General features: G+C 38.1%; 1 protein-coding gene and 1 long non-coding RNA gene across 2 annotated transcripts in view; one reads left to right on the top strand and one right to left on the bottom strand.

The window, feature by feature from the left end:
• LOC149926595 (glycine receptor subunit alpha-2-like) overlaps positions 1-11,007 on the top strand; it is a 49,335-nt gene extending 38,328 nt beyond the window's left edge. Inside the window, exons 7-8 of the mRNA XM_090157721.1 lie at positions 8,386-8,750; positions 10,014-11,007. Coding sequence (XP_090013847.1) covers positions 8,386-8,750; positions 10,014-10,292 — 644 coding nt within the window. The 3' untranslated portion in view covers positions 10,293-11,007. The remainder of the gene's footprint in view (positions 1-8,385; positions 8,751-10,013) is intronic.
• Positions 11,008-23,651: 12,644 nt separating this feature from the next.
• Positions 23,652-25,072, bottom strand: LOC149926596 (uncharacterized). Its single transcript, XR_016474014.1, has 5 exons — positions 24,583-25,072; positions 24,347-24,504; positions 24,200-24,258; positions 24,086-24,129; positions 23,652-23,791 (listed from the first exon to the last, which is right to left on the bottom strand). It is a non-coding gene; the product is annotated as an uncharacterized LOC149926596 (long non-coding RNA).
• Between the last annotated feature and the right edge of the window lie 864 nt (positions 25,073-25,936).

The raw sequence follows: 25,936 nt of genomic DNA on the forward strand, positions 1-25,936 counted from the left end.
AAATTTGTACACAACACTGTCTTAGCGTGTTTAAAGGCTAGCTGCGTTGTCATTGTGTTTGTTGCTCGTAGATGACATCAACCTCTTTTCTTAAAAAGGACCAGGGATAAACTTTATCTCAAGGCAAAGTTTGACCTGGCTTTTTAACCCAGAAGCCACGCAAATGACCAAGAACAGTAGATACAGGGACGAGAAAGTGTATTGGCGGCCTCTGTTGGAATATATCACCTAAAACGACCTAAACGCGAGGAGAGTTAGTTGTAAACAAAAAAATGGCGGTCACCTAATTTTAGCGGTTCTTGACGAGGCTTAAGTGTTCAAAACAAATGGGCATTTTTTTATTTACGCTCGTAGTTTTATTTTTAATTTAACATCAAAATGGTAAAAACTAACTACAATAATACTGTCCATGGTGAACCACGTCTTAACAATGGCCGCGGTTTGTTTACATCTAACTCCCCGTGAATATGAAGACGTTTAAAATCAAATTTTTTCCCCTGTATCTACTGTCCTTCACAGTCCTTGAAATGACTTCGAATCAGGTCGTTGGATATCGGATTGGTCATAGAACCTAGCCTCCTTGGCCAGGCAACCAATAGAGTTGAACCATATTATAGGATTGATATAGGGAGATTGAAACTTCTATTGAAATGTACGTTATATTTTAAGTAACATAATAATCATAAGTATGACGCTTCCTATTGTTTTAACGCTGATTTCCAGACCGAACATTTTTTCGACACTGACATTATCGCCACGCTCCGAGTTGGACTCGCAACAGAGTTGAGTAGTAATATATTTATCCTTAGATACTAGGGAGCTCTGTGTTGAGAACTAAACATAGATTGCCCAATAGCTCTGAAAATCAGTTCAGTGATAATTCTTACTAATTGACATAGTTATGTTTATTAAGTTACTTATGGTTATATACATCTAGCGCTACTTCTTTCTTCTACAAACGCATACGCTCTGATTCGCCTAAATAAGTTCTTGATTAATTTTTGTTATAAAAATTATACGTGACAGACACTGTATCGCTAAAATGTATATTTCTTACAATTCAAAAGTATCATTTTTTTAAGAGGTTGGCGTTTTGAATGCGAGCCATTTCTTTGCTACATCAACGGCGGAAGTTCGGGCGTCAATGGCTTTAGCCGTTGAAACTGGCATTTAATATTATTTGGAGGCCCTAGGGGGAAGTAGGGGTTTTTTCAAACACAACAATTGTTCTCGACACCTTTTTTCTGTTGTTGACAGTTTTACTTTGACAACTCCAGGGAACGCCTGGCACTTAACTGGACTTTAATCCATTATCATATTATTTCCAGATTTTAAAAATATGGAAGCATTTAAAAAGGTTTTAAATTGCTTATCGTATCGTTAAGCGTTTTTAATGGGTGTTTCCATAAAGTATAACAATAAAACAAATTAAAAGTATAAAATGTTTTCTCGGTGTCACGAGCTTAAGCCTTTTAGTACTTTATTGGAAGTTTTGGCACGCGCGTTTCGCACGCAGAGATAGGCAAAAACCAAATTTCCGAGCTCGGCTCATCTCTTTTAGTACAAGAGTGCGAGCCCACGCTCGGCTCATCTCTTTAAGTACAAGAGTGCGAGCCCACGCTCGGCTCATCTCTTTTAGTACAAGAGTGCGAGCCCACGCTCGCGCTCATCTCTTTTAGTACAAGAGGGCGAGCCCACGCTCGCGCTCATCTCTTTTAGTACAAGAGTGCGAGCCCACGCTCGCGCTCATCTCTTTTAGTACAAGAGGGCGAGCCCACGCTCACGTTCATCTCTTTAAGTACAAGAGGGCGAGCCCACGCTCACGTTCATCTCTTTTATTACAAGAGGGCGAGCCCACGCTCGCGTTCATCTCTTTAAGTACAAGAGGGCGAGCCCACGCTCGCGCTCAACTCTTTTAGTACAAGAGGGCGAGCCCACGCTCACGTTCATCTCTTTTATTACAAGACGGCGAGCCCACGCTCACGTTCATCTCTTTTAGTACAAGAGGGCGAGCCCACGCTCGCGTTCATCTCTTTAAGTACAAGAGGGCGAGCCCACGCTCACGTTCATCTCTTTTATTACAAGAGGGCGAGCCCACGCTCGCGTTCATCTCTTTAAGTACAAGAGGGCGAGCCCACGCTCGCGCTCATCTCTTTTAGTACAAGAGGGCGAGCCCACTCTCGCGTTCATCTCTTTAAGTACAAGAGGGCGAGCCCACGCTCGCGCTCATCTCTTTTAGTACAAGAGGGCGAGCCCACTCTCGCGTTCATCTCTTTAAGTACAAGAGGGCGAGCCCACGCTCGCGCTCATCTCTTTAAGTACAAGAGGGCGAGCCCACGCTCGCGTTCATCTCTTTTATTACAAGAGGGCGAGCCCACTCTCGCGTTCATCTCTTTAAGTACAAGAGGGCGAGCCCACGCTCGCGCTCATCTCTTTTAGTACAAGAGGGCGAGCCCACGCTCGCGTTCATCTCTTTTATTACAAGAGGGCGAGCCCGCGCTCGCGTTCATCTCTTTAAGTACAAGAGGGCGAGCCCACGCTCGCGCTCATCTCTTTTAGTACAAGAGGGCGAGCCCGCGCTCGCGTTCATCTCTTTTATTACAAGAGGGCGAGCCCACTCTCGCGTTCATCTCTTTAAGTACAAGAGGGCGAGCCCACGCTCGCGCTCATCTCTTTTATTACAAGAGGGCGAGCCCGCGCTCGCGTTCATCTCTTTAAGTACAAGAGGGCGAGCCCACGCTCGCGCTCATCTCTTTTAGTACAAGAGGGCGAGCTCACGCTCGCGTTCATCTCTTTTATTACAAGAGGGCGAGCCCGCGCTCGCGTTCATCTCTTTAAGTACAAGAGGGCGAGCCCACGCTCGCGCTCATCTCTTTTAGTACAAGAGGGCGAGCCCGCGCTCGCGTTCATCTCTTTTATTACAAGAGGGCGAGCCCACTCTCGCGTTCATCTCTTTAAGTACAAGAGGGCGAGCCCACGCTCGCGCTCATCTCTTTTAGTACAAGAGGGCGAGCCCACGCTCGCGTTCATCTCTTTTATTACAAGAGGGCGAGCCCGCGCTCGCGTTCATCTCTTTAAGTACAAGAGGGCGAGCCCACGCTCGCGTTCATCTCTTTAAGTACAAGAGGGCGAGCCCACGCTCGCGCTCATCTCTTTTAGTACAAGAGGGCGAGCCCACGCTCGCGTTCATCTCTTTTATTACAAGAGGGCGAGCCCGCGCTCGCGTTCATCTCTTTAAGTACAAGAGGGCGAGCCCACGCTCGCGTTCATCTCTTTTAGTACAAGAGGGCGAGCCCACGCTCGCGTTCATCTCTTTAAGTACAAGAGGGCGAGCCCACGCTCGCGTTCATCTCTTTTATTACAAGAGGGCGAGCCCACTCTCGCGTTCATCTCTTTAAGTACAAGAGGGCGAGCCCACGCTCGCGCTCATCTCTTTTAGTACAAGAGGGCGAGCCCACGCTCGCGTTCATCTCTTTTATTACAAGAGGGCGAGCCCGCGCTCGCGTTCATCTCTTTAAGTACAAGAGGGCGAGCCCACGCTCGCGCTCATCTCTTTTAGTACAAGAGGGCGAGCCCGCGCTCGCGTTCATCTCTTTTATTACAAGAGGGCGAGCCCACTCTCGCGTTCATCTCTTTAAGTACAAGAGGGCGAGCCCACGCTCGCGCTCATCTCTTTTATTACAAGAGGGCGAGCCCGCGCTCGCGTTCATCTCTTTAAGTACAAGAGGGCGAGCCCACGCTCGCGCTCATCTCTTTTAGTACAAGAGGGCGAGCCCACGCTCGCGGTCATCTCTTTTATTACAAGAGGGCGAGCCCGCGCTCGCGTTCATCTCTTTAAGTACAAGAGGGCGAGCCCACGCTCGCGCTCATCTCTTTTAGTACAAGAGGGCGAGCCCACGCTCGCGCTCATCTCTTTTAGTACAAGAGGGCGAGCCCACTCTCGCGTTCATCTCTTTAAGTACAAGAGGGCGAGCCCACGCTCGCGCTCATCTCTTTAAGTACAAGAGGGCGAGCCCACGCTCGCGTTCATCTCTTTTATTACAAGAGGGCGAGCCCACTCTCGCGTTCATCTCTTTAAGTACAAGAGGGCGAGCCCACGCTCGCGCTCATCTCTTTTAGTACAAGAGGGCGAGCCCACGCTCGCGTTCATCTCTTTTATTACAAGAGGGCGAGCCCGCGCTCGCGTTCATCTCTTTAAGTACAAGAGGGCGAGCCCACGCTCGCGCTCATCTCTTTTAGTACAAGAGGGCGAGCCCGCGCTCGCGTTCATCTCTTTTATTACAAGAGGGCGAGCCCACTCTCGCGTTCATCTCTTTAAGTACAAGAGGGCGAGCCCACGCTCGCGCTCATCTCTTTTATTACAAGAGGGCGAGCCCGCGCTCGCGTTCATCTCTTTAAGTACAAGAGGGCGAGCCCACGCTCGCGCTCATCTCTTTTAGTACAAGAGGGCGAGCCCACGCTCGCGTTCATCTCTTTTATTACAAGAGGGCGAGCCCGCGCTCGCGTTCATCTCTTTAAGTACAAGAGGGCGAGCCCACGCTCGCGCTCATCTCTTTTAGTACAAGAGGGCGAGCCCGCGCTCGCGTTCATCTCTTTTATTACAAGAGGGCGAGCCCACTCTCGCGTTCATCTCTTTAAGTACAAGAGGGCGAGCCCACGCTCGCGCTCATCTCTTTTAGTACAAGAGGGCGAGCCCACGCTCGCGTTCATCTCTTTTATTACAAGAGGGCGAGCCCGCGCTCGCGTTCATCTCTTTAAGTACAAGAGGGCGAGCCCACGCTCGCGTTCATCTCTTTAAGTACAAGAGGGCGAGCCCACGCTCGCGCTCATCTCTTTTAGTACAAGAGGGCGAGCCCACGCTCGCGTTCATCTCTTTTATTACAAGAGGGCGAGCCCGCGCTCGCGTTCATCTCTTTAAGTACAAGAGGGCGAGCCCACGCTCGCGTTCATCTCTTTTATTACAAGAGGGCGAGCCCGCGCTCGCGTTCATCTCTTTAAGTACAAGAGGGCGAGCCCACGCTCGCGTTCATCTCTTTAAGTACAAGAGGGCGAGCCCACGCTCGCGCTCATCTCTTTAAGTACAAGAGGGCGAGCCCACGCTCGCGTTCATCTCTTTTATTACAAGATGGCGAGCCCACTCTCGCGTTCATCTCTTTAAGTACAAGAGGGCGAGCCCACGCTCGCGCTCATCTCTTTTAGTACAAGAGGGCGAGCCCACGCTCGCGTTCATCTCTTTTATTACAAGAGGGCGAGCCCGCGCTCGCGCTCTTTTAAGAGGAAGAGCTAGAGCTCGCGGTCTGCTCGTAACGAGAAGCGCCCTCTCTCAGAGGCCGATAGATTCTGGGAAATTCACTCGCGCTCGAGCTCTTCTCTTTTTCCCCGAAGAGTCGAGCTCGCGCCCAAAAATAGCTCTCGGACTCTTTAGAGCCCAGCGTCCGCCGATCTCTATAATCGCACGTCGACTTCAAATACCAAATCTTTATCGACTCGAGCGCGCGCTCTCTATCTTCAATAACTTTAGCTAGTGACGTAGAAAAAACATAAAAACACGTGCCCTAACGTATTTTATAGAAACACCTATTAGAATTTTGTGTTTAATTTTTTCTTGCAAAATGAAAAAAACTAAAGGGTAAGCATATTTTTGGTTTAACACTCGTTACATAACAATATTGAAATATCAAGGAATTAGAAGTCATAGAAATATCAGGGAAATTAGAAGTCATAGAAATATCAGGGAATTAGAAGTCATAGAAATATCAGGGAAATTAGAAGTCATAGAAATATCAGGGAAATTAGAAGTCATAGAAATATCAGGGAAATTAGAAGTCATAGAAATATCAGGGAAATTAGAAGTCATAGAAATATCAGGGAAATTAGAAGTCATAGAAATATCAGGGAAATTAGAAGTCATAGAAATATCAGGGAAATTAGAAGTCATAGAAATATCAGGGAAATTAGAAGTCATAGAAATATCAGGGAATTAGAAGTCATAGAAATATCAGGGAATTAGAAGTCATAGAAATATCAGGGAATTAGAAGTCATAGAAATATCAGGGAATTAGAAGTCATAGAAATATCAGGGAATTAGAAGTCATAGAAATATCAGGGAAATTAGAAGTCATAGAAATATCAGGGAATTAGAAGTCATAGAAATATCCGGGAAATTAGAAGTCATAGAAATATCAGGGAATTAGAAGTAATAGAAATATCAGGGAAATTAGAAGTCATAGAAATATCAGGGAATTAGAAGTCATAGAAATATCAGGGAATTAGAAGTCATAGAAATATCAGGGAAATAAGAAGTCATTGAAATATCAGGGAATTAGAAGTCATAGAAATATCAGGGAATTAGAAGTCATAGAAATATCAGGGAATTAGAAGTCATAGAAATATCAGGGAATTAGAAGTCATAGAAATATCAGGGAATTAGAAGTCATAGAAATATCAGGGAATTAGAAGTCATAGAAATATCAGGGAATTAGAAGTCATAGAAATATCAGGGAATTAGAAGTCATAGAAATATCAGGGAATTAGAAGTCATAGAAATATCAGGGAATTAGAAGTCATAGAAATATCAGGGAAATTCCTATTTAGTAGTAAAAATCTGGGAAATTTATGACGATTTAGAAAGTTTGCCCTAAAGAGTACAAATTTACAACCAAATAAAATTTCTTATTCAATGTTTGACTTTATTACTTCTCTTATATATAAAAATATTGAAACAATTTAGTTTGAGTGTCAATAATGAAAAGAGTAACCCTATACTTTGGTTTAGATAGGCTCGCAATGATAAAGAGAGATAAAATGTTTGAAGATTTTAGATTACCTTTCTTTTGAAAAATTCAGGGACATATCAATGGTAAAAACTGGAACAATCAGGGCAATATCAGTGGTAAAAACTGGAACAATCAGGGCAATATCAGTGGGGAAACCCGTAACTATCAGGGCAATATCAGTGGTAAAAACTGGAACAATCAGGGCAATATCAGTGAGGAAACCTGTAACTATCAGGGAAATATCAGTCGAGAAACCTCGACAAATCAATGAAGTATCAGGGAAATCGGTTGGCCAATAGTTGTATGAACCCTATTAGTTTTTAGACTTGTCGTAGCTGAATTGTATCGGATAATAAAAATAATCCTGATAACTATGCGTAGAGTCTATGTCTACTAGAGTGACGTAAAATTGAGTATAGCTTATCCATGTCCATACATTATTTTGGTCTTCACACTAACAATTTGTAAGACCTTTGCGAAGCGTGATAATTTCTGGCTATGCTCTTATCCTGGGTAAGAAAAATTCAAATTATCACGCTTCGACGCCCGAGGTCTTAGTTTGAAGACCAAAAAAATGTGGGGTCATGCTAGAAATGGTTCTCTAAATAAATTTAACTGACACACTTAACAAAAACTCAGTTATAAACTTATGGTATATAGTAAAAAAACACCGCCTTTACGAAACTTATGGTCGTAGCGTAGGTATCAAATTGCAAAGTAAAATGTGGGTTGCGAACTCGCGATTGGGGTAAAACGTAACTGAGTTGTTTTTAACCCAGCAGTTTTTGCAATCCGAATTTAGCATCAGTATGCGGGGTTCTAATGGAAGCGAGATCGTGTAAACAGAGCCACTGGCGGCGCCTTTTTCTCGGTGTGTCAATCTGAAAGCTTTCTCGAGAACTTCATTGGGAACTGAGTAACCGTTTACACTTTGAATTTCATTCGGCTCTCTGCCTTTAGCTAAGGTGTAAAAAAGGGATGTTTACTTTTACAAAGAGAAGGAAATGCTTTTAGTGAGACGACTGAGCCAAAGAAGCGTTCTAAAACGTTTATTTCTGGCGGATTCCGAGACCGCCAAGTAGCGCTCAGACCATCAAAATATTTGCCTTTTATACGCGTTAATAGAGATCGCGTGAGTTCCTCGAATTCGTAAACATCGGCGTGTTTTATTAATGAAATCCCAAGGCGAAGTAAACGTATCCGGAGACGCTTCAGCAAACACAAGGAGAACGCGGCTAGCCTTTAAACACACTAACGAAGGGTTGTGTACGAATTTCATTGGACGAGCGTCACTAGCCTTTACGCTGAACGTTTTACGGGTGAGGGGGGGAGACAATTTCCGAATTTCCCCCTTCCGACGGCAGCAGGCGCTAAAGCGTCTAACCAATGAAAAATGTACACAAGAAAATCCACGACTTTTGACGGGTTGCGTTCTCCTTGTGTGGGGTGCTGTGTTTGTTGCTCCTAGCTTCCAGAGACTCGCTAACAGAAATAAATCGCTGACTTATCGTTTTGCTAACCGAGGCTTAGTTGGATTAATATTTAATCCGTTTCTCGAATGAATAACGAATCGTGGATGAAGCGCGCCTTTTATTTGATTAATTCGCAGGTTCCTTCTCGTTTCTGAACGCGTCATTCGTTCTTCAACGCCAGAACGGCTACCACGTGGTGCAGACTTACCTACCAACCTTTCTCATCGTCATGATCTCTTGGGTTTCATTTTGGTTGAACGTGGACGCCAGCCCGGCGAGGGTCACTCTGGGGGTCACCACTCTTTTGACATTGACGACCGTGGCGTCCGGAGTGCGGACGCAACTGCCTCCAGTCTCCTACGTCAAAGCAATTGACGTTTGGATCGGAGCTTGTTCCGTCATGGTCTTCGGAGCCCTGCTGGAGTTCGCCCTAGTCAATTTTCTCAGTAGATCCAAGTTTCGGCCGTACGAGGTGTGGAGGGGACTGGGGATTTGCAAACAGGTATAATCTGCTATTGAAAAATTAAACAAAGCAAACCAGGGTCTTTTCATGGAGAGGTCAGCGCACTCTAAGTATTTTGCGCAACTCGTTCATCAGTTTTACACCTTTTAAAATATTTCATTGTACTGATTAGTTCCATCTATATTGGTATGCCAAACCACATACCATAATTATACAAATTATTTGATGGCAGCAATATAATTATTGGTCTTTTAAATTAATTGTATTAACTTATATTTAAACAGATGTTATAGTGTGTAGATATTTTTTAGTCTAACATCATTTAAAATCATATCAGTCCCACCAAAAGTGACATAATTACCAAAAGTGTGACAATCCCTGTACTTTCGTATGTTAAAGGTTTAATGAATGCTCGACTCGAGATCGACCACATAAAAGACTATTTATTGTCGCCTTTCTGGATATTTTTTTAGTCTATGGTATTATATCGTAGGTAGATGGCGATAGCATCACCACAGAACGACGAAATATCAAAAAATACACTAACTTTGACCAGCGCTACTTAGTTCCTCCGTTCATCACTACGAGGCGTTATTTGTTGGTTTTAACTTCCTTCCTTCCCAAAGGCATACTTTCCCTTCTCCCCTCCCAACTTCCCAACTTGTATTTCGCTCGTAACATTCATTAAGAAATAGGTCCGATTGACACACTTTTGGTAATTATGTCACTTTTGGTCCACTAAATCAGACACAGTAAAATTCCTACTTTGTGTACGCCTTTTTCAACCACCAAGAACAGATTGCGCTTGTGACGAACGGATTGCGCTTCCTTATATGTCAGAGATAGGTAAGCGCTTTGACCTCTCCGTAAAAAGAGCCTATCAATACTATCATATGTAACATAATCACTCATAAGTATGCCATAAAAGCATTTTCGATAATGAAACCTTGTTCACGGGATATGACGTAAATTACGTCACTTACAACTCCGTGACGAAATACGCGTCATCAACTTTACTGATGGGAAACGGAAGTTAGTGAGAATTCCTCGCGCGCTTCTGGCTTTGCCCATGTCAGGTTTAGCTCGTGCCTCGCGATCACATGATTTCATTTCCATGGTAACCTTTTCAATAGCGCAAGGATTATAAGAGTTTATGCATTTTTGGGTCCGCTTAATGTATGTTTCGCGTGAAACAAGGTCTCACTGAATTCTTTTCAATGGAAATGTTATACAGAGGCATACTTATGAGTAATTATGTTACATATGATACTATCCAGCTAAGATCGATTTACCGTTCCTCAGGTGCAGATCGTGAAAGAGGCGCCGAAAAGGAACGTGTCGTCGGTGGGTCTGGGCAACGCGGGCCACAAGAACCTTCCAACGCCGACCCCGGTGGACTCCATGGACTCTCCCACGTCCAGAGCGAGTTCGTCCAACAGCGCCATTCACCCGCGCAACGTGAAGATGGCGCGCAACGTCGACAAGGTGTCCCGGGTCACCTTCCCGATCATCTTCTTCGTCTTCAACGTTATTTACTGGCCCTATTACCTCTACGTTCCGGACAGCCACGAGTCACGCTAATCGTCAAAGAAAACCCTGTACATACACCGAAGATTACGAGCATGATCGAGATTTCATTTTATACCGACATTCTAATGTTATTTTATACTTTTAATTTTTTTAAACTCGACCAAGCGCGAGTTTTGCTTTTAATAAATTGTCGGATTTGTGAACTTGTGACTAGTAAAAACTGTCTCTAACCGTATATTCGGGGTGTGTTTGCGTGACTCCGTGGATACCCTCAAAAATGTCGGATTGGTGACGTCTATTTGATGGCCCTTTCTTCGTGTGACGCTCCCGGGACTTCGTTCAGTCAACGTGCTTCCTTCGAAATACGAACCCTCCGAGCTCAACCGCCAACAACGTGTCTATATCCGGTAGAGGAGTTTAGTATAGAAATCTGCCGATCTGTGTTATAATGTTACGTGTTTCATAGAAACGTAGATAGGAACAATAATCTATGTTTCAAATGTTTCAACACTCAGTCTGAACATAGTTACCGGGCCGTAAAACCATCGTAACCGAGGGGTCCGATCATAGATAAAATAACTTCGTATATAGATAGGAAACTATATGTTGTAGAGGTGACTCCAGAATTTTGTCCGACATCTGGTGGCGGCACCGGAATAATATTATTTGGTGAAGTTCGCGCTACTCGAAGTCCGTACTACTCTTAGCTCAGCGTAAGCCTTGGCTATAAACATTGATTTAAAGCTTAATACGAGCTTAGAATAAAAAAAAGTATGATATGAATTATAATTATTTAGCTTTTGTTATTAATCCCAGGTTAAGGTATGTTAAAAGATTATTTAAATGATACTAAAATTGGCTGAATTTATGTCGCTGCTTTGCCCCATTGAAGTTTCATATCTATATACGAAGTTATTTTATCTATGGGTCCGATATTTGTACAAATCCCGTACACTCTAGAGAAAAATGATTTTCGTAATCTTTAAATCATCTCGAAAATATTGAAATCTGGGCGAAAATCAGTTTGGAAATATGAAAAAAAAAAAACAGAAATCAACGCTCGGATTTCTGAAATCACTTACACTTGTTAGAGATTCAAAATTCTGTGCGCAAAATTTACAAATGTTCGACCCCTCGATCGTAACTCGTTTTGAAGATTTGTTCTACAGTATTGTCATACGTTTATAATTGTATTTCACATAAGTGTGTCAGTTAGATAGATTGAGTGTGTTAAATTTTTACTAAGTCTTAGTCATTTCTAGAATGACTACACGTTTTTGGTGGACTTAATTCATAATGAGTATGACGTTCATTCTATTTCACTCCACGCGTAATTATTTCGACTAACTGACACACTGATCACTCGACTGTTATCAGTTTCCAAGAGCTGGCTTAACCAAAGATAATATAGAACTCCGTACCCTAGATTCGAATCCTGAGAGTTTTCTATTTGGCGGTTTTGTAACGAAGCGTTTACCCACTTCCGGCACGTCACCTCCGAAAAATCAGCCTCAATCGGGCATTGTCATTGTCCTATCACGGCCAACTTTGATGAAGCGCTGTTACGTGAAAAGCCCGTCATCAAAGTTGGCCGTGGTCTTAACTTATTACCATAGTACACAGTGGCGTAGCCAGGATTTTGTTTCGGGGGGAGGGGGGCACGCCATTGAAAAAAAAGTAAAAAAATACAAATATTTGTACGTATGACCATACGTTTCGGGGGGGGGCATGTGCCCTATGTGCCCCCCCCCCTGGCTACGCCACTGATATTACCTATGGAGGAAGTGGGTAAACGCTGCTATATGGTTACTTTTCGGTTGTTTTGAAACAAAAGTAGTACACCTTTTCCGCTAAATTTAACTATTCGCTGGTTCTGTTCGAGATAATTACTCTATTTCGTGAACTATTCGTCAAGATCTATTAAGGAGTATTGGGGCTACACTTTTTACTACTCTATTTATCCAGTATTTATCTGCCTGGGAAAACATTTTTACCCTATCTCAAACTATTCGCCAGCGCAGAATCGGAGTAAAATGACGTCATAAGGTTACTCTTCTTACCCTACTTCGAGATCCCAGAACAAGCAAAAAGGAACCACCTATTGACTACGCGCGATGCAGCTATTTCGAATTTAGAGTACGATGTTTATATTATCTTTGGCTTAATACAGTTTAAGTTCCGAGTTTTGTACATTACATGGAGTGATCAGCCCCTCGAGCTTAGCCAGTCTCTATTTTATGTGATAAGAAATGTTTTTAGTTTTTTTAATTATAAATCCAGTGGATAAAATTCATTTATACTAAAACCCCCGAAAATAATTATTTATAAATTAATTTCGTAATGAATTCTATTTACCTGGTGGAGAAATCGCTGTTTTTGGCACTATATAAGGGATATGTTGTTGGATAGAAACATGTACATGTTTGTTTATGCAAAAAAAAGCCAAAAATTACGGTGTATGATATGCACTGTACAGTGAACAATACGTAATAATATCATCCAAGACAAAAAAGTAGAATCGTGAAATATTTATTACCCTAGTCCCAAAACTAAATTATTTTACATTAGGGTTAATGGTGTTGATAAAAAATGTTTTATTCCTAATTCCAAAACAGAACAAATAAAATGCAAAAAGGTATACTGATTTATATATGTCGTTATTCGAGCTAAAACGTCACAGAAACAAGTTGCGAAAAGGCAAAATATGGTTTGACATTCGTAAAATCGAACATTTGGCAATAATAATAACAAATAAATTTAATTGAACAAATTTAACATTAATTAAACTAATAAAATTAATGTATTATTAAAATAATGAATAATATTAGTTTAATATTAAATTTATAAATAATATTAGTTTAATATTAAATTTATTAATAATATTAGTTTAATATTAAATTTATTAATAATATTAGTTTCATATTAAATTTATCATAATATTAGTTTCATATTAAATTTATTAATAATATTAGTTTAATATTAAATTTATTAATAATATTAATATATAAATAATTAATAATATTAATATATAAATAATTAATAATATTAATTTAATATTAAAATAATTAATAATGTCAATTTAATATTAATTTTATGAATAATATTAATATATTAATAACATAATTAATAAATATTAATTTTATGAATAATATTAATATATTAATAACATAATTAATAAATATTAATTTTATGAATAATATTAATATATTAATAACATAATTAATAAATATTAATTTTATGAATAATATTAATATATTAATAACATAATTAATAAATATTAATTTTATGAATAATATTAATATATTAATAACATAATTAATAAATATTAATTTTATGAATAATATTAATATATTAATAACATAATTAATAAATATTAATTTTATGAATAATATTAATATATTAATAACATAATTAATAAATATTAATTTTATGAATAATATTAATATATTAATAACATAATTAATAAATATCAATTTTATGAATAATATTAATTTTATGATTAATATTAATTTATGATGAATATTAATTTTATGATTAATATTAATTTCATTAATAACATTAATTTTATTAATAACATTAATTTTATTAATAACATTAATTTTATTAATAACATTAATTTTATTAATAACATTAATTTTATTAATAACATTAATTTTATTAATAACATTAATTTTATTAATAACATTAATTTTATTAATAACATTAATTTTATTAATAACATTAATTTTATTAATAACATTAATTTTATTAATAACATTAATTTTATTAATAACATTAATTTTATTAATAGCATTAATTTTATTAATAGCATTAATTTTATTAATAGCATTAATTTTATTAATAACATTAATTTTATTAATAACATTAATTTTATTAATAACATTAATTTTATTAATAACATTAATTTTATTAATAACATTAATGTATTATTAAAATAAATAATAATATCAATTTAATATAAATTTAAATAAAAATATTAATTTAATTTAATGTAATATTAACTGAATGTTCATTTAATTGTTAATATTAATTAAATATTAATTTCATTCTAAAAATACACTTTTAAGTTGAACATATCCAACCACACTAGACAGCGACGAACCCCTCCGAGCACTGGCAACCTTTGGCAATGGTGTCCACTAAAACGATTCAAATGAAATTGGTTCATTTATTTACTAGATTTAACAGAAGCTAGTTTCGTTAAAAACAAGTCCTAGGGAATCTTAGCAGACGACTTTTCAATGTAGAATATACTCCATTTACTGTCCGCTTGTTCCGTTTCGCAGGGCCGTCTTAACGCATGGGCTAGATGGGCTACAGCCCAGGGCCCCAGCCAGTTTTGGGGCCCCGGCTAGGGATAAGGGTTAAGTTGGTAAATATTATTTATGCTCATTTAATATTATGTATCTTTTAGTTACGTCTAAAGTAATTTGACTCATCGCCACATCGGGTATCCTACGGTATACCTACAATACTTAAAACCGAACTGCGAGTCACTGTCAGTAAAAATCTTATTTTCAATAGGCCTATGTTATACTTTTGAAAATAAAAGTTTTGGTTTGATTATTGTGTAGTTGAATTTAGACAATGGACATACAAAGGCTGACCGTTGGGGATCCGAAAGGTCTTAAGAAATAATTTAGCCCAGGGCCCCAAAAGGTCTTAAGACGGGCCTGCCGCTTCGTAGTAGGGTAACGAGAGTAACCCCATGACATAATTTTTTCCCCGTATCTGGGGTGGAGAATAGTTCGAGTCGGTGTAAAAATAGGTTATAGGTTATTTTATTGCCGTATGAAAATACACTCTTTTGAAACAGAGCGGCTCCGTTAAATAGCTCAGCAAAAACAAGAAATGTAGTCAACATTTTATATTCATATACAAAACTTGAAATGGGGGGAACCTAAAAAATTTTAGATTTTAAAAGGATACATACATCAGATTAAAAATGAAAACTAGAAAACAGTTCAACTGACAAAGCAAGCGAAATTGCAACAAGAAAGTAATTAATACAAAATAAGAAATTAAGAGATTAGGAACTCTTCTGACGTTCCCATTTGAGCTTTTGCCATTTAACTAAAATTATCTCGTAGTCCCAAGGTTACCGAATCCCATTCGACCGAAAGAATTTTAAAATGTAGCCCAATTGGCGGGGTGATTTGGTATTTTATTTATAAGGTATGTACTATCGAAGATCCATGTTTTGACTTCCGGTTTTGACGTCACGTTGATCATCGGAGACTCAGCGGGAACATCGGCTGGGCGAGATGGTTTTTCCGTTGCTCATCGGTGTCGTGACGTCATTCGACAAAGTTAAAGGAGGGGTAGCAGACGATATTTTGTTCGTTAAGTCAGCGAACTATATAAATCGTACAACAACTTTAAATTTTTGTGACGTAGCGTTGATTAAAAGAACTCAACGATAACTCAACGGTTTTTCTCCGTTGATAGTTGTTGAACGCAGCCCAGGTGAAGATAAAAATATAATTCATGCTCATTCCATTTTATTTTCAAATAAATGCATAGTACATAGATATTAAAATGGCTATCCGCTCCATTGCAAACGACTTCAGTAACTAAATTGAAAACATAGCCAAAGCCAATTTATATAGCAGCGTTCGGTCGAATGGGACACATAAAAGCGTTCGGTCGAATGGGACACATAAAAGCGTTCGGTCGAATGGGACACATAAAAACCGCACGTTTCGGCGGAATTCGGTCGAATGGGACACCTCAAAAACCGCCTTCGGTCGAATGGGATTTCGGTCGAATGGGTCTAAAGCGATTTTATCAGTTTACTCTCTTTACTACCACAAACAAGTGTTATCATAGTTGATGTTACTTGCTTAAACGCTAAAAACCCCTATTGAATAGTAAACACTTTACTATGTAATAGTGGTTTTTAATTGTGTTTACTATGCAATAGTGGTTTTTAATTGTGTTTACTATGCAATAGTGGACTTAATTGTGTTTACTATGCAATAGTGGTTTTAAATGTGTCTACTATGCAATAGAGGTTTTTTAATTTTTATTTGTAGTTATGTTAATGCATAGGACTAGATTAAAAAATTAATTGATAATTAACGTTATGCAAAATTAGAATTTTTCTTAGAAAAATATCATTTGATTCTTAAACAAAATGTTTAAAATAACTATCAAAATGATTTACGGTCTAATATCAAATGCACCTTGAACTTTAATAGTATAGATAAATTGATAATTATGTATTGGAAATTTGAGTTTCGTCGAATTTTCCAATAGAAAATCTGACACCGCGGAAATAGATGTTGAAAGATTTTTTTTTAGAAAAATCGCAAGCGAGACCCGTGGGGTTCAAAAATTGATTTTAAATTCGTTTTTCTTACGGGCCCCCAAATACGTTTATTTTATTTTTTTCTCCCTCGAAAAATGTTTATGAGAAATTGAAAATCGAACTTATTGCGTATTTATTTTGGGAAGCCTTTTCTCTTCGACGATGCCCCCAAATCAATACGAATAACGATACTAAAATAACCCAGAATATTTTCGAAAATCGAAAGTAAACGATTATTCAAAATTAATGACACCAGTATTAAAATAATTTTGTCCGGGAATCAGGTAAACAATCTAATAGATAGCGCTCTCGAAGTTTTAACCACAACGTCGGGAGAAACATTTTTCAAAATCGGAATCGGTGAAGCTGGCTTTCAGTTCGCTGGCTAACAAATCGCGCATCTTTCGCCAACCCAACCCAGGGTACACGACGAATATAAAACGTCGTTCGAACAATACTAAAACCGGCGTTATATAGGCGTTTTTTCACTTTTTGAGTTGGAAAATTATAATTATCAGTATTTGTATTTTAACAGAAATTTTCGAATATTGTGCTGGTGAATAATTGTGGTAAATAATGGTAAACATCGAAAATATTGATAAATATGGTAAATATTAGTAAATATGGAAAATATTGATAAATATGGTAAATATTGGTAAATGTGGTAAATATTGGTAAAAGTGGTAAATATTGGTAAATGTGGTAAATATTTTTAAACATGGTAAATATTGATAAATATTAGTAAATATTAGTAAATATGGTAAATATTGATAAATGTGGTAAATATTGATAAATGTGGTAAATTTTGGTAAATGTGGTAAATATTGATAAATATGGTAAGTTTTGGTAAATGTGGTAAATTTTGGTAAATTTTGGTAAATGTGGTAAATATTGATAAATATGGTAAATATTGGTAAATGTGGTAAATATTGTCATTACTCTACAAGTCTGTTCTAAATCTTAAAGGTTTTATCTCCATTAATGTAGGTTTAAGTTTTAAATACGGTAAATAATTCATGCAAATATATTATTTACCTTAATTTACCTCTTTTCCCATTTTATACCATAACGTGATTAACCATTATTTACCGCAAATCGAAAATGTTAAGCCGTTAAGATGTTCACGTGACTCCAGACCGTCGTTGTGGTTCAAACTTCTAGAATGCTCCGCTTAACCTCTCAAATATCTCGTCCTAAATTTCTAATTTCGCGCCAGTATAAAATATATCACGAGCATATAATTCATCGCTTATTCGGTAAAAATTTCCAAATTGGTTGTGTTTACGGCGGAAACTGCGGAGAACAGAGGACTTGTGTTTATTGTTCCTTTTAATTCTTCGGGACTAAACAAATGACAGAGACAATGTTTCGACACCAAGGACAGATGGAATTTCAACTGGCCCTGTTTACAGAATACACCGGTGTAAGCAATTTTTCCCAGTCACCAGTCACGGGCCTATGAATCTCGGCAGATATTGGTTGCTGGCCCGGGCCGGAATGTCAGCATCTCCTTCCGTTTATTGCTTTGTAATTGTTATTCTTCTCGGTTCCTTTAATTGCTCGCCTCGCTTTCGCGACCTCATTCCCCCCTTTCTCATTTTCGCTTGAAAAGAAAATCCAGGTGCGTAATTAACTTCTCTTCGGGCTTAGCACGCCACTCTCTCCAAACACCACCCCGAAACTCGATTAAAATTTTCACCACCGCCCTCGTCATGAAACCCCTTATTTCGTAATCGAGTTTATTCTAACAAGTCATTACATCACTACGAGCATATACCTGTCTTTCGTAAGATGTTTCAGACAATGGCGACAAAAAAACGGGGACAGAGCCCCCACAGAAATAAATTTGAGGTAAAATAGCAATCAGGGAAAAATTTCTCACTGCCTTTATTTGAGAAGTTATTTTGATATTGCAGATGCGAGTAACATTAAGATGAAATAATCGTATAATTGGTTTCGATAAATGGTGGGGTGGCGGAGTGGTTAGCACTTTCGCCTCGCACTAGCAGTAAGAGGAGTCAGGTTCGACCCCATCTTAATTGTGGCACTGGGTGAAAACTTGGAACAACTCCTTCCGCGTTGAGTTTGCAAGTTCTCTCCCCACTGGTTTAAGGGTTTTCCCCCGATCTATTCGGTTTGCCCTTCCATAAAAACTTGTTGAGGTTAACGGTAATAGTTAGTGTAGGGAGCTGTTGGCTCGCGTGGCATGCAGTGCTTGCCACCACCATGACCACCCTCCTACGCATTGTAACCCGGCCACCTGAATTAATGGCTTTAAAAGTCGCTTGATGACTTAGGCTGAAGGTGGTGCTTTGGGTATTATAGCATAGCTGATTATTATTATTATGATTAAAATATTCGTCCAAACAGAAAATCACCGCGTCGTGTACCCTATTTGACACAATTATCTTAAGTTATGTATATGGCCAAGAATGGCTTAATGGACTAGCCATGTGCACATAGATTTTTCCGAAGATATCGACTTAACTTTTGTTATCAATGTATTCATTGACGGATGAGATATTAGTATAAACATTTTTAAAAAATAATATAGTATTAAAAATTTAGAGCTGTACATTTTCTTGCTTAAAGTTTAAGTATATGAATTTTTGGATTAAAAATAATGGCCCGGAGCCCCACAGGAGTTTTTTCCGATCGTCGCCACTGGTTTCAGCGCAGTTTTCTAAGTTAATTACGGAAATAATACAAATGTAACTACAATGCTACTCCTTCTATAGTCAAAAGTCTGCCATCAAAATTTTATTACTATTTTTTTTATCGAGAAGTATTGTAATTACAATTTATTATATTTTAGCTGAAACAAGCTATAGACTATATCAAACAGTTATATTTCAAATGATATATTTATACTCAGTTGCAGGTTAAACAAGTTGGAAAGCCAAAATATACCTCTCCTCGGAAGAGTTTGTCCATGGAGACATAAACGGAGGGCCGACTCAGTCTTTGTCGATTTGTTTATTTGGAAAGGAGATGCTAGCGTCACCTGGCTGTCGTACTGTACTAAATAGCGCGGCAAATTTAAACTTCTCCTGTTATTCCTCCATGGTTTGTCTATGATATTATTTATTTTCAATTTGTAGACGTGGAAGTCAATGGCTCAGCTGCGCAAGATCATCATGCTAAGAGTATCACCCGGGTTCGATTCCTGGCCACGACGGTATTTTAAATTAAAATAATTAATTAAATAAAATTTAATTTATAAATATTAAAAAAGTTATAGAATAAATTGACGTTAATAAGTTTAAAAAGGCCTAAAGGAACACGGACTTTCTCTGATGCTGTTTGTCTAAATATCGTATTTTCAACCATCTGACGTAAAGGTCTATATAGAAAAGTAGCAACATTTGAAATCCTCTACGAAATAATTTAAATCGAACAAAAATGTAGAACTCTTTTAACTATTAATGTAGTGGGCCGCTTAAGCTGAATTTCTAATTTTCTGAACCAGCTTAACATTGTCGGTGGTTATGTAACCCTAAGCTCTCAGTCCGTCCCAAAAGTTAATAAATAGAATTTGGAGAGTAGAAACACCGTACAAAACAACACGTACAACACACACATCGCAACACGAATTCGAATTCAGGCGATTTAAAAACAAAAGTGGTTTTTATTACACTTTTCCCCGAAACAGACAGACAGACAGAGACGGTGATTATAATACCCTTCTTACCTCTCCTAGTGAACTTTGTTTGTACGGCTAATTATTAGCAACCAAAAGCTATCGCTAACGCCCTCCGTTAGCTGCCTTCGAAAACTAGATAAGTAGCGTTTTGGCAGACGCTGCTAGCGTTTGGCAGCCAGTAACGTAAAGACCTTTTACGGTACGCAAAAACGTGATTTATAGGGTTATTTTTAATGAAAATAGGCTTTAAAATAAAGTTTTTTCTAAGTCATGAAGTAGCAGCTTTTTTAAAATTTAACAATTTATAATAAACCATGGCTAAAAGTTTTAATATTTATAGGCTTTAAAATGTTAATGCTTTTATTATTTGTTATACTGTTTTGCCTTTCCTCTATGGTAACACAAAGCAATTATGACGTCCAGGTTGATGAATTTTTCTCTAGTTTGACAACTGCAGACAGTAGATCATTAGCGCTGAGCAGCGCCACCTAGTCTCGTTTCAGTCGCCAACTGTAGCTGGTAAAGGTTTAAATCTTTTTATCGACGCGGATTTATCTGAAATTTAAAACCATACTGTGTGAATAATCTCTAACCTAACAGATTGTGGAATTAACGTTTTAAGAGCTAAAAAATTGTAGCTGAGTTGGCGAAATAGAAACTATAGAACGAGAGGTTAAATTATTTTGGACAATGATACACCCTGTTTCGAAGACATTCAATAACTGTAGCTGACACCTGAAATACTTGTCAATGTAGGATGCTAAGCTCCAAAATTAAACCATTTTAAGTGTGGTTTTTTTACTCTACATGTATAATTTAGAACTATAACTTAGGAAACTCGCGAGTCATTCCAAAATCTGAAGATTAAAAATCGGTTATATAAAAAAACGCGCTCAAGTCGAGTCGTCGCCCTCCTGACGAGGCGAAAATCTAAGGTGTAATTTATTTTTTTCAGGAAACAGCTTCTGAAGTTTGAACCTAAGTATTGGCCAATCCCAAAACTTAATAGTTGATAATTGGGTCGGGTTACCTTTTACATTTGATTCGATATTCGGTTCGATATCCGAATTTCTCAAATATATGGCCGATTCGTAGGGCCCTAGTAATTATTAAAAAATTGGCAAATAAAACTAATATTGGTTTTAATATGATCGTTTTTCTGTTTTACAAAATATTTATTAAGCACCCCATTGCCAACGTTTTGTCGATGAAGTGTACACCCTCGCATCGGCCACTCCTATATGCCACTGTATAGAAACGATTTTTTAGAAATGATGGAGATTCATCTCCGCATGGATCATCCCATGACAGATGGAAGTTTTTGTCGTTCGAAATCACTTAAACGGAGCCTCCTCTGTAATGGATCTCTCAACCTGCTAAAGACGCCATCCCAAAACAAGCCCCGTCGAAGTATTCTCCCGTTCCCATTAAAACCACCCTGTTAGTTGAGCCAAACTTCTACAAAGCTCGATGGATGCCTAGAAGTTCCCGCTCTTGACGTAGACAGCTTATACTGTCTATTAAGTGCGTGTAGGATAGTTCTAGGTTCCGACATTCTTTTTTTTAGAGCGTGTTCCTGGAGCAGTTGGGCCTCACGTCACTTGCCGAAGTTCCTGTGGAAACGTCGACACATGGCGTCCGGATTTATCATCATTGTCTTTCGCGATACCTTATCGTTCTATATAGAAAAAAATTAGAGTGTTCTCGTCATCGTATAAAAACTGAAGATTATTTTTATTAAACGACTCCTTTTAAAGAAAACGACATGGTTTCTCAAAAGTAAATAAAATACATCTGAGAGAGAAGTGTTCAACTCCCAATATTACCGTTATCCGTTTGCGGACACCGTCTTTTTCAACTTACGTTGCTCATAAACTGCTAGATTTTCGTCTGCCAAGCAGATAATTTGCTATTTTTAAAGTACAAATCGTCTGCTTCGCAAATCCACTGTATAGAGTAGTATCACCTCGTAGCTTTGGCCATGGCCGCCATTTTAGGCGCGTTTTTTTCTCTATAGGAAAAAGCATGGGTGACGTTACGTGATGTAGCACTGACACTACTCTATTTTATACTTTTTACATTTTAGTAGGCGGAGTAAGTAATGCACGCCGTGATGTGGGTGTATGCTAAATTATTCCCATTGAATATTGCCTCAAGCCTACAAATGTATACACGTTATATTTTAACGTCCTAGATGGATTCTTCTTCGTAAGAGATGTAATATTTTACTTTACTATCGAAGCGACAGGATATTTTTTAAATTCTACAGATCATAGTGGAGGCGTACACGTTTTCATAAATTCTACAGATCATAGTGGAGGCGTACACGTTTTCAATCACGAGGTTGGGTGCTGAACCTCTCAGTTAAGTGTAATGGGTTTTTAAACGTATAGGGTTTGCAACGTGATGGAATAACACAGGCGACGATTTGATGTAATCGAAATTGTATTATACATTCGGGTTCTCCAATATAACTGGAATTTCGGTTCCAGCATATTACAATCCTATTTGGTCCATATCGCGAATATTTTTCGGTTTGGCGTTCGTCCTCCGCTCTCTACGAGAAACGGCTTGCTCGGGATAACGACGTAATATCGGGAAACCCTTAAGGCCCGTTTTCATGACGGCGATTTTTCTCGCGATTTTCGGAAGCGAGAGCGCGGAAAAAATTCAACGATATCGCGGGCGATTTTTTCGTGCTTGCGAATCACTACAAGTTAGGAAATCGCGATAGCGTTCCGTTTTCATTACGGCGATATTTTGTTGCGAGAACATCCGAAAAGCGTTTTTTGCCTTTTTTAAAATGGCGGCCTTTAACTGGAGGAGAAGGTTGCTCAAATTGCTCTTGAAGAAAAACTTTTATTTCTTCGAATAAGTTATTATCTAACTTTTATTAAGAAAATAAACTATGCACCTAAAAGCTGGTTGAAAAATCTTATTTGGGAAGGGGATTATGAAACATTGGTAAGTTAAACAAATTTAATACAAAGACAATTTGCCATGCTAAAATTTTAATGCTTTTTAAAACATGATGCTTCCATGTTCAAAACATACACCATAAACAATTCAACCATTTGTTATCAATTGTTGGTCCAAAAATAAACAAAAAGTTATTAGTGATCCAATTCCACCAGGTTTAATGTTGGCTCTGACTTTAAGGTAAATATTAATCAAGTTCATTTAAGACGAGTAAACAGTTCGTTAAAAAGCTAAAATAAGTATCTTGCCACTGGGATCTGTTTTGTCAACCTTAGTTCATCATCTATGCAATTATTAATTATGTTGACAATGTCATTTTGACATTTTCTTTTCTCGGCTGATGGGACATTATCCATAAGCTCAGTGACATACATTAAGAAACCAAAGGTTTGTGGCTCATTTTTACATGCATTTATTTCTCTAAAAATATAAATTAATATTATATTATTACTTGTCAAGAAGACAGCCTGTATCTCAGCTTTGTTTTTATTATTTTTTTGAGGTTTATATTTATACAGGTTTGTTTTTTAAATTGGAACTTGGAGAACTATTCACTTCTTTATTTTGGCTGACATCAAGTTCAGTAATCATAAATTCTTGGTTACCAATAGGAATAACCTTAAACAGAAAAATTAATTAAGAACAACCCTACAGAAAATTTAATAATTTTAAGGTTTTAACAAAAACATCCCATATCAAAATATACAAGAAAAATAAACCCCTAAAGTAAAATTAAAATAGATATAATAAATATATCCTCAAAACCAATTATGTAGCCACACTGAATGTAGGGTCGGGGTAACAAGGCCCAAGAGGCTTAAAATGTGACTACACTATGTTAAAAACCCAGGTCAGAGCTTCACTACAAGCATTAGACTATAATGTATAGGTAAAAATAAGGAATGAACTCACAGCTGGAATGATTAACATGGCATCCCTTGATACTGGGTGGAAAACTGTAAATAATACAATCTTTGATATTACATGAATAATAAATGCACAATATAAATCATTATTATTTATTACTTCTGGCTCCATTATTGTAGAAACTGATTCATCAATATTTTCATTCCCATCGCAGGTATCTTCGCGAATATAATTGGAAGATGTTATGAACATTAACAGCATATTAATTTTAAAATCAAATCTTTACGTAATAAATTTAATACTCACTCTCGTCATGACACTACAGCCTTTAAAAATAGAAGCATTTGGAAAAAATGCCACTTAACTAGAGTTGAAAGGTTCTTTATCAAACTCTTGTCTCCTTTTTGTTATTGTGACATTTTCGAAATGGCCTCTTAACTTCCATATTTTCTTTAATTCGTCCACTAATAATTTTCATAATTTGAATTATAACTTATTTATTACCCCCAACGACCAACATATTTTTAGGCTTATTTAATTACCTGTTTCTTTCATTTTCGATGATACATTATCCCATGGATGCGCATTGTTCCAAGTCTCTGTTTCTATATTCTTCAGTCCGTGTATCTCAAATTGAAGGATGATTTTTAATTAGCTCGATCAACGTTAATATTTCCACTTCAATCTGTTTCGCTTCCGCTCTCTTTTCTTTTAATACATATTTTTTTAATAAGGCTTTTGTGGGTTTTTTTATTACACTTCCCATTTTGCTAAAGGCCCAAGCCCCAAACAAACAATGACCATATGATGCCAAACGATCTCAAGGCTCGCCTGTCAAGCCGGTTGTGTTGCGCAATATTTTGAAATGCAAGTACAGTCTCATTGGCTGAAACCAACCACGTTACTAGTGACGTGCCGAAGGTCCCGTAAAAATCGCCAAGCGAGACGCGAAAAAGTCTACTCTGGTTAGAAGAGAGCGATTTTCCGAAAATCGCCCTCGCACGGAGGTTTCTCTCTACTCGCTTCAAAATATCGCGATCATGAAAACACCAAGGCATTTTCTCGCGCGACTTTTAAACATATCTCTCGCAAATCGCTGGACTTTTTCTCGCAAATCGCTCTCATGAAAACGGGCCTTTATGGATCGCGTCGGTCAGCGACACCTGAAGAGAGACGAAAGAAACGCGAATATCCTCCAATCGATAAGTATGAGTCAACCCGTCTCGGATGGCTGTCCAAAACCGACAACGTATACAAAGATTAAGCCCGAAGGTAGCCGCTTCTCCTGGTAGGGGAGCTCGGGATGATATTGACACCATAACCCTAGATTACGACACGTACATAGTACGTAGGAGGACTTCAGGCGTCGTTTTAAGGAATCTACCTATCTCGGAATATATAGAGTTAAATCGCGAACACGGCTTTTAATCCCAATTATGCGGGTCCATATTTTCGCAGCCTATAAATTGTCCGACTCGAATGAATGACTCAAAACGCGTTGACCATCCTTTTGGAGACCGAGAGATAGAAATCCCTTCCGCTCACCCTATTATTTATTCTGAATCTCCAAGGACGGCTCTTACCATCTCAGATCCCTATCCGAGCTAGCTATCCCGCGGGTGTTCAGAAATGATAATTCTCGACCGCGCGAATCAATTGAACAGTTTATTTAAACTCCGCATGTTTTCGTATATATTTGTTTTCCTAACACGCCGGCAGCTTTTTTAAGTTGTACCGTCCCCCGAGGACAAGTCTCAAGAGTGATTTTTATCCTTCAAACTTCTTTTTTTTTACTCGGACCATATTTCCTTGGGGTCGTGGCGGATTTTCGTTTTAAATTAATATTTGAATTTTGGTGTTTATTTTTGTTATGGATACAAAATTTACAAGGAAAAT

This window comes from Leiobunum rupestre, chromosome 9 (genome assembly GCF_980474605.1).
Source record: "Leiobunum rupestre chromosome 9, qqLeiRupe1.1.hap1, whole genome shotgun sequence".
In the NCBI taxonomy this organism is placed as follows: Eukaryota; Metazoa; Arthropoda; class Arachnida; order Opiliones; family Sclerosomatidae; genus Leiobunum; species Leiobunum rupestre.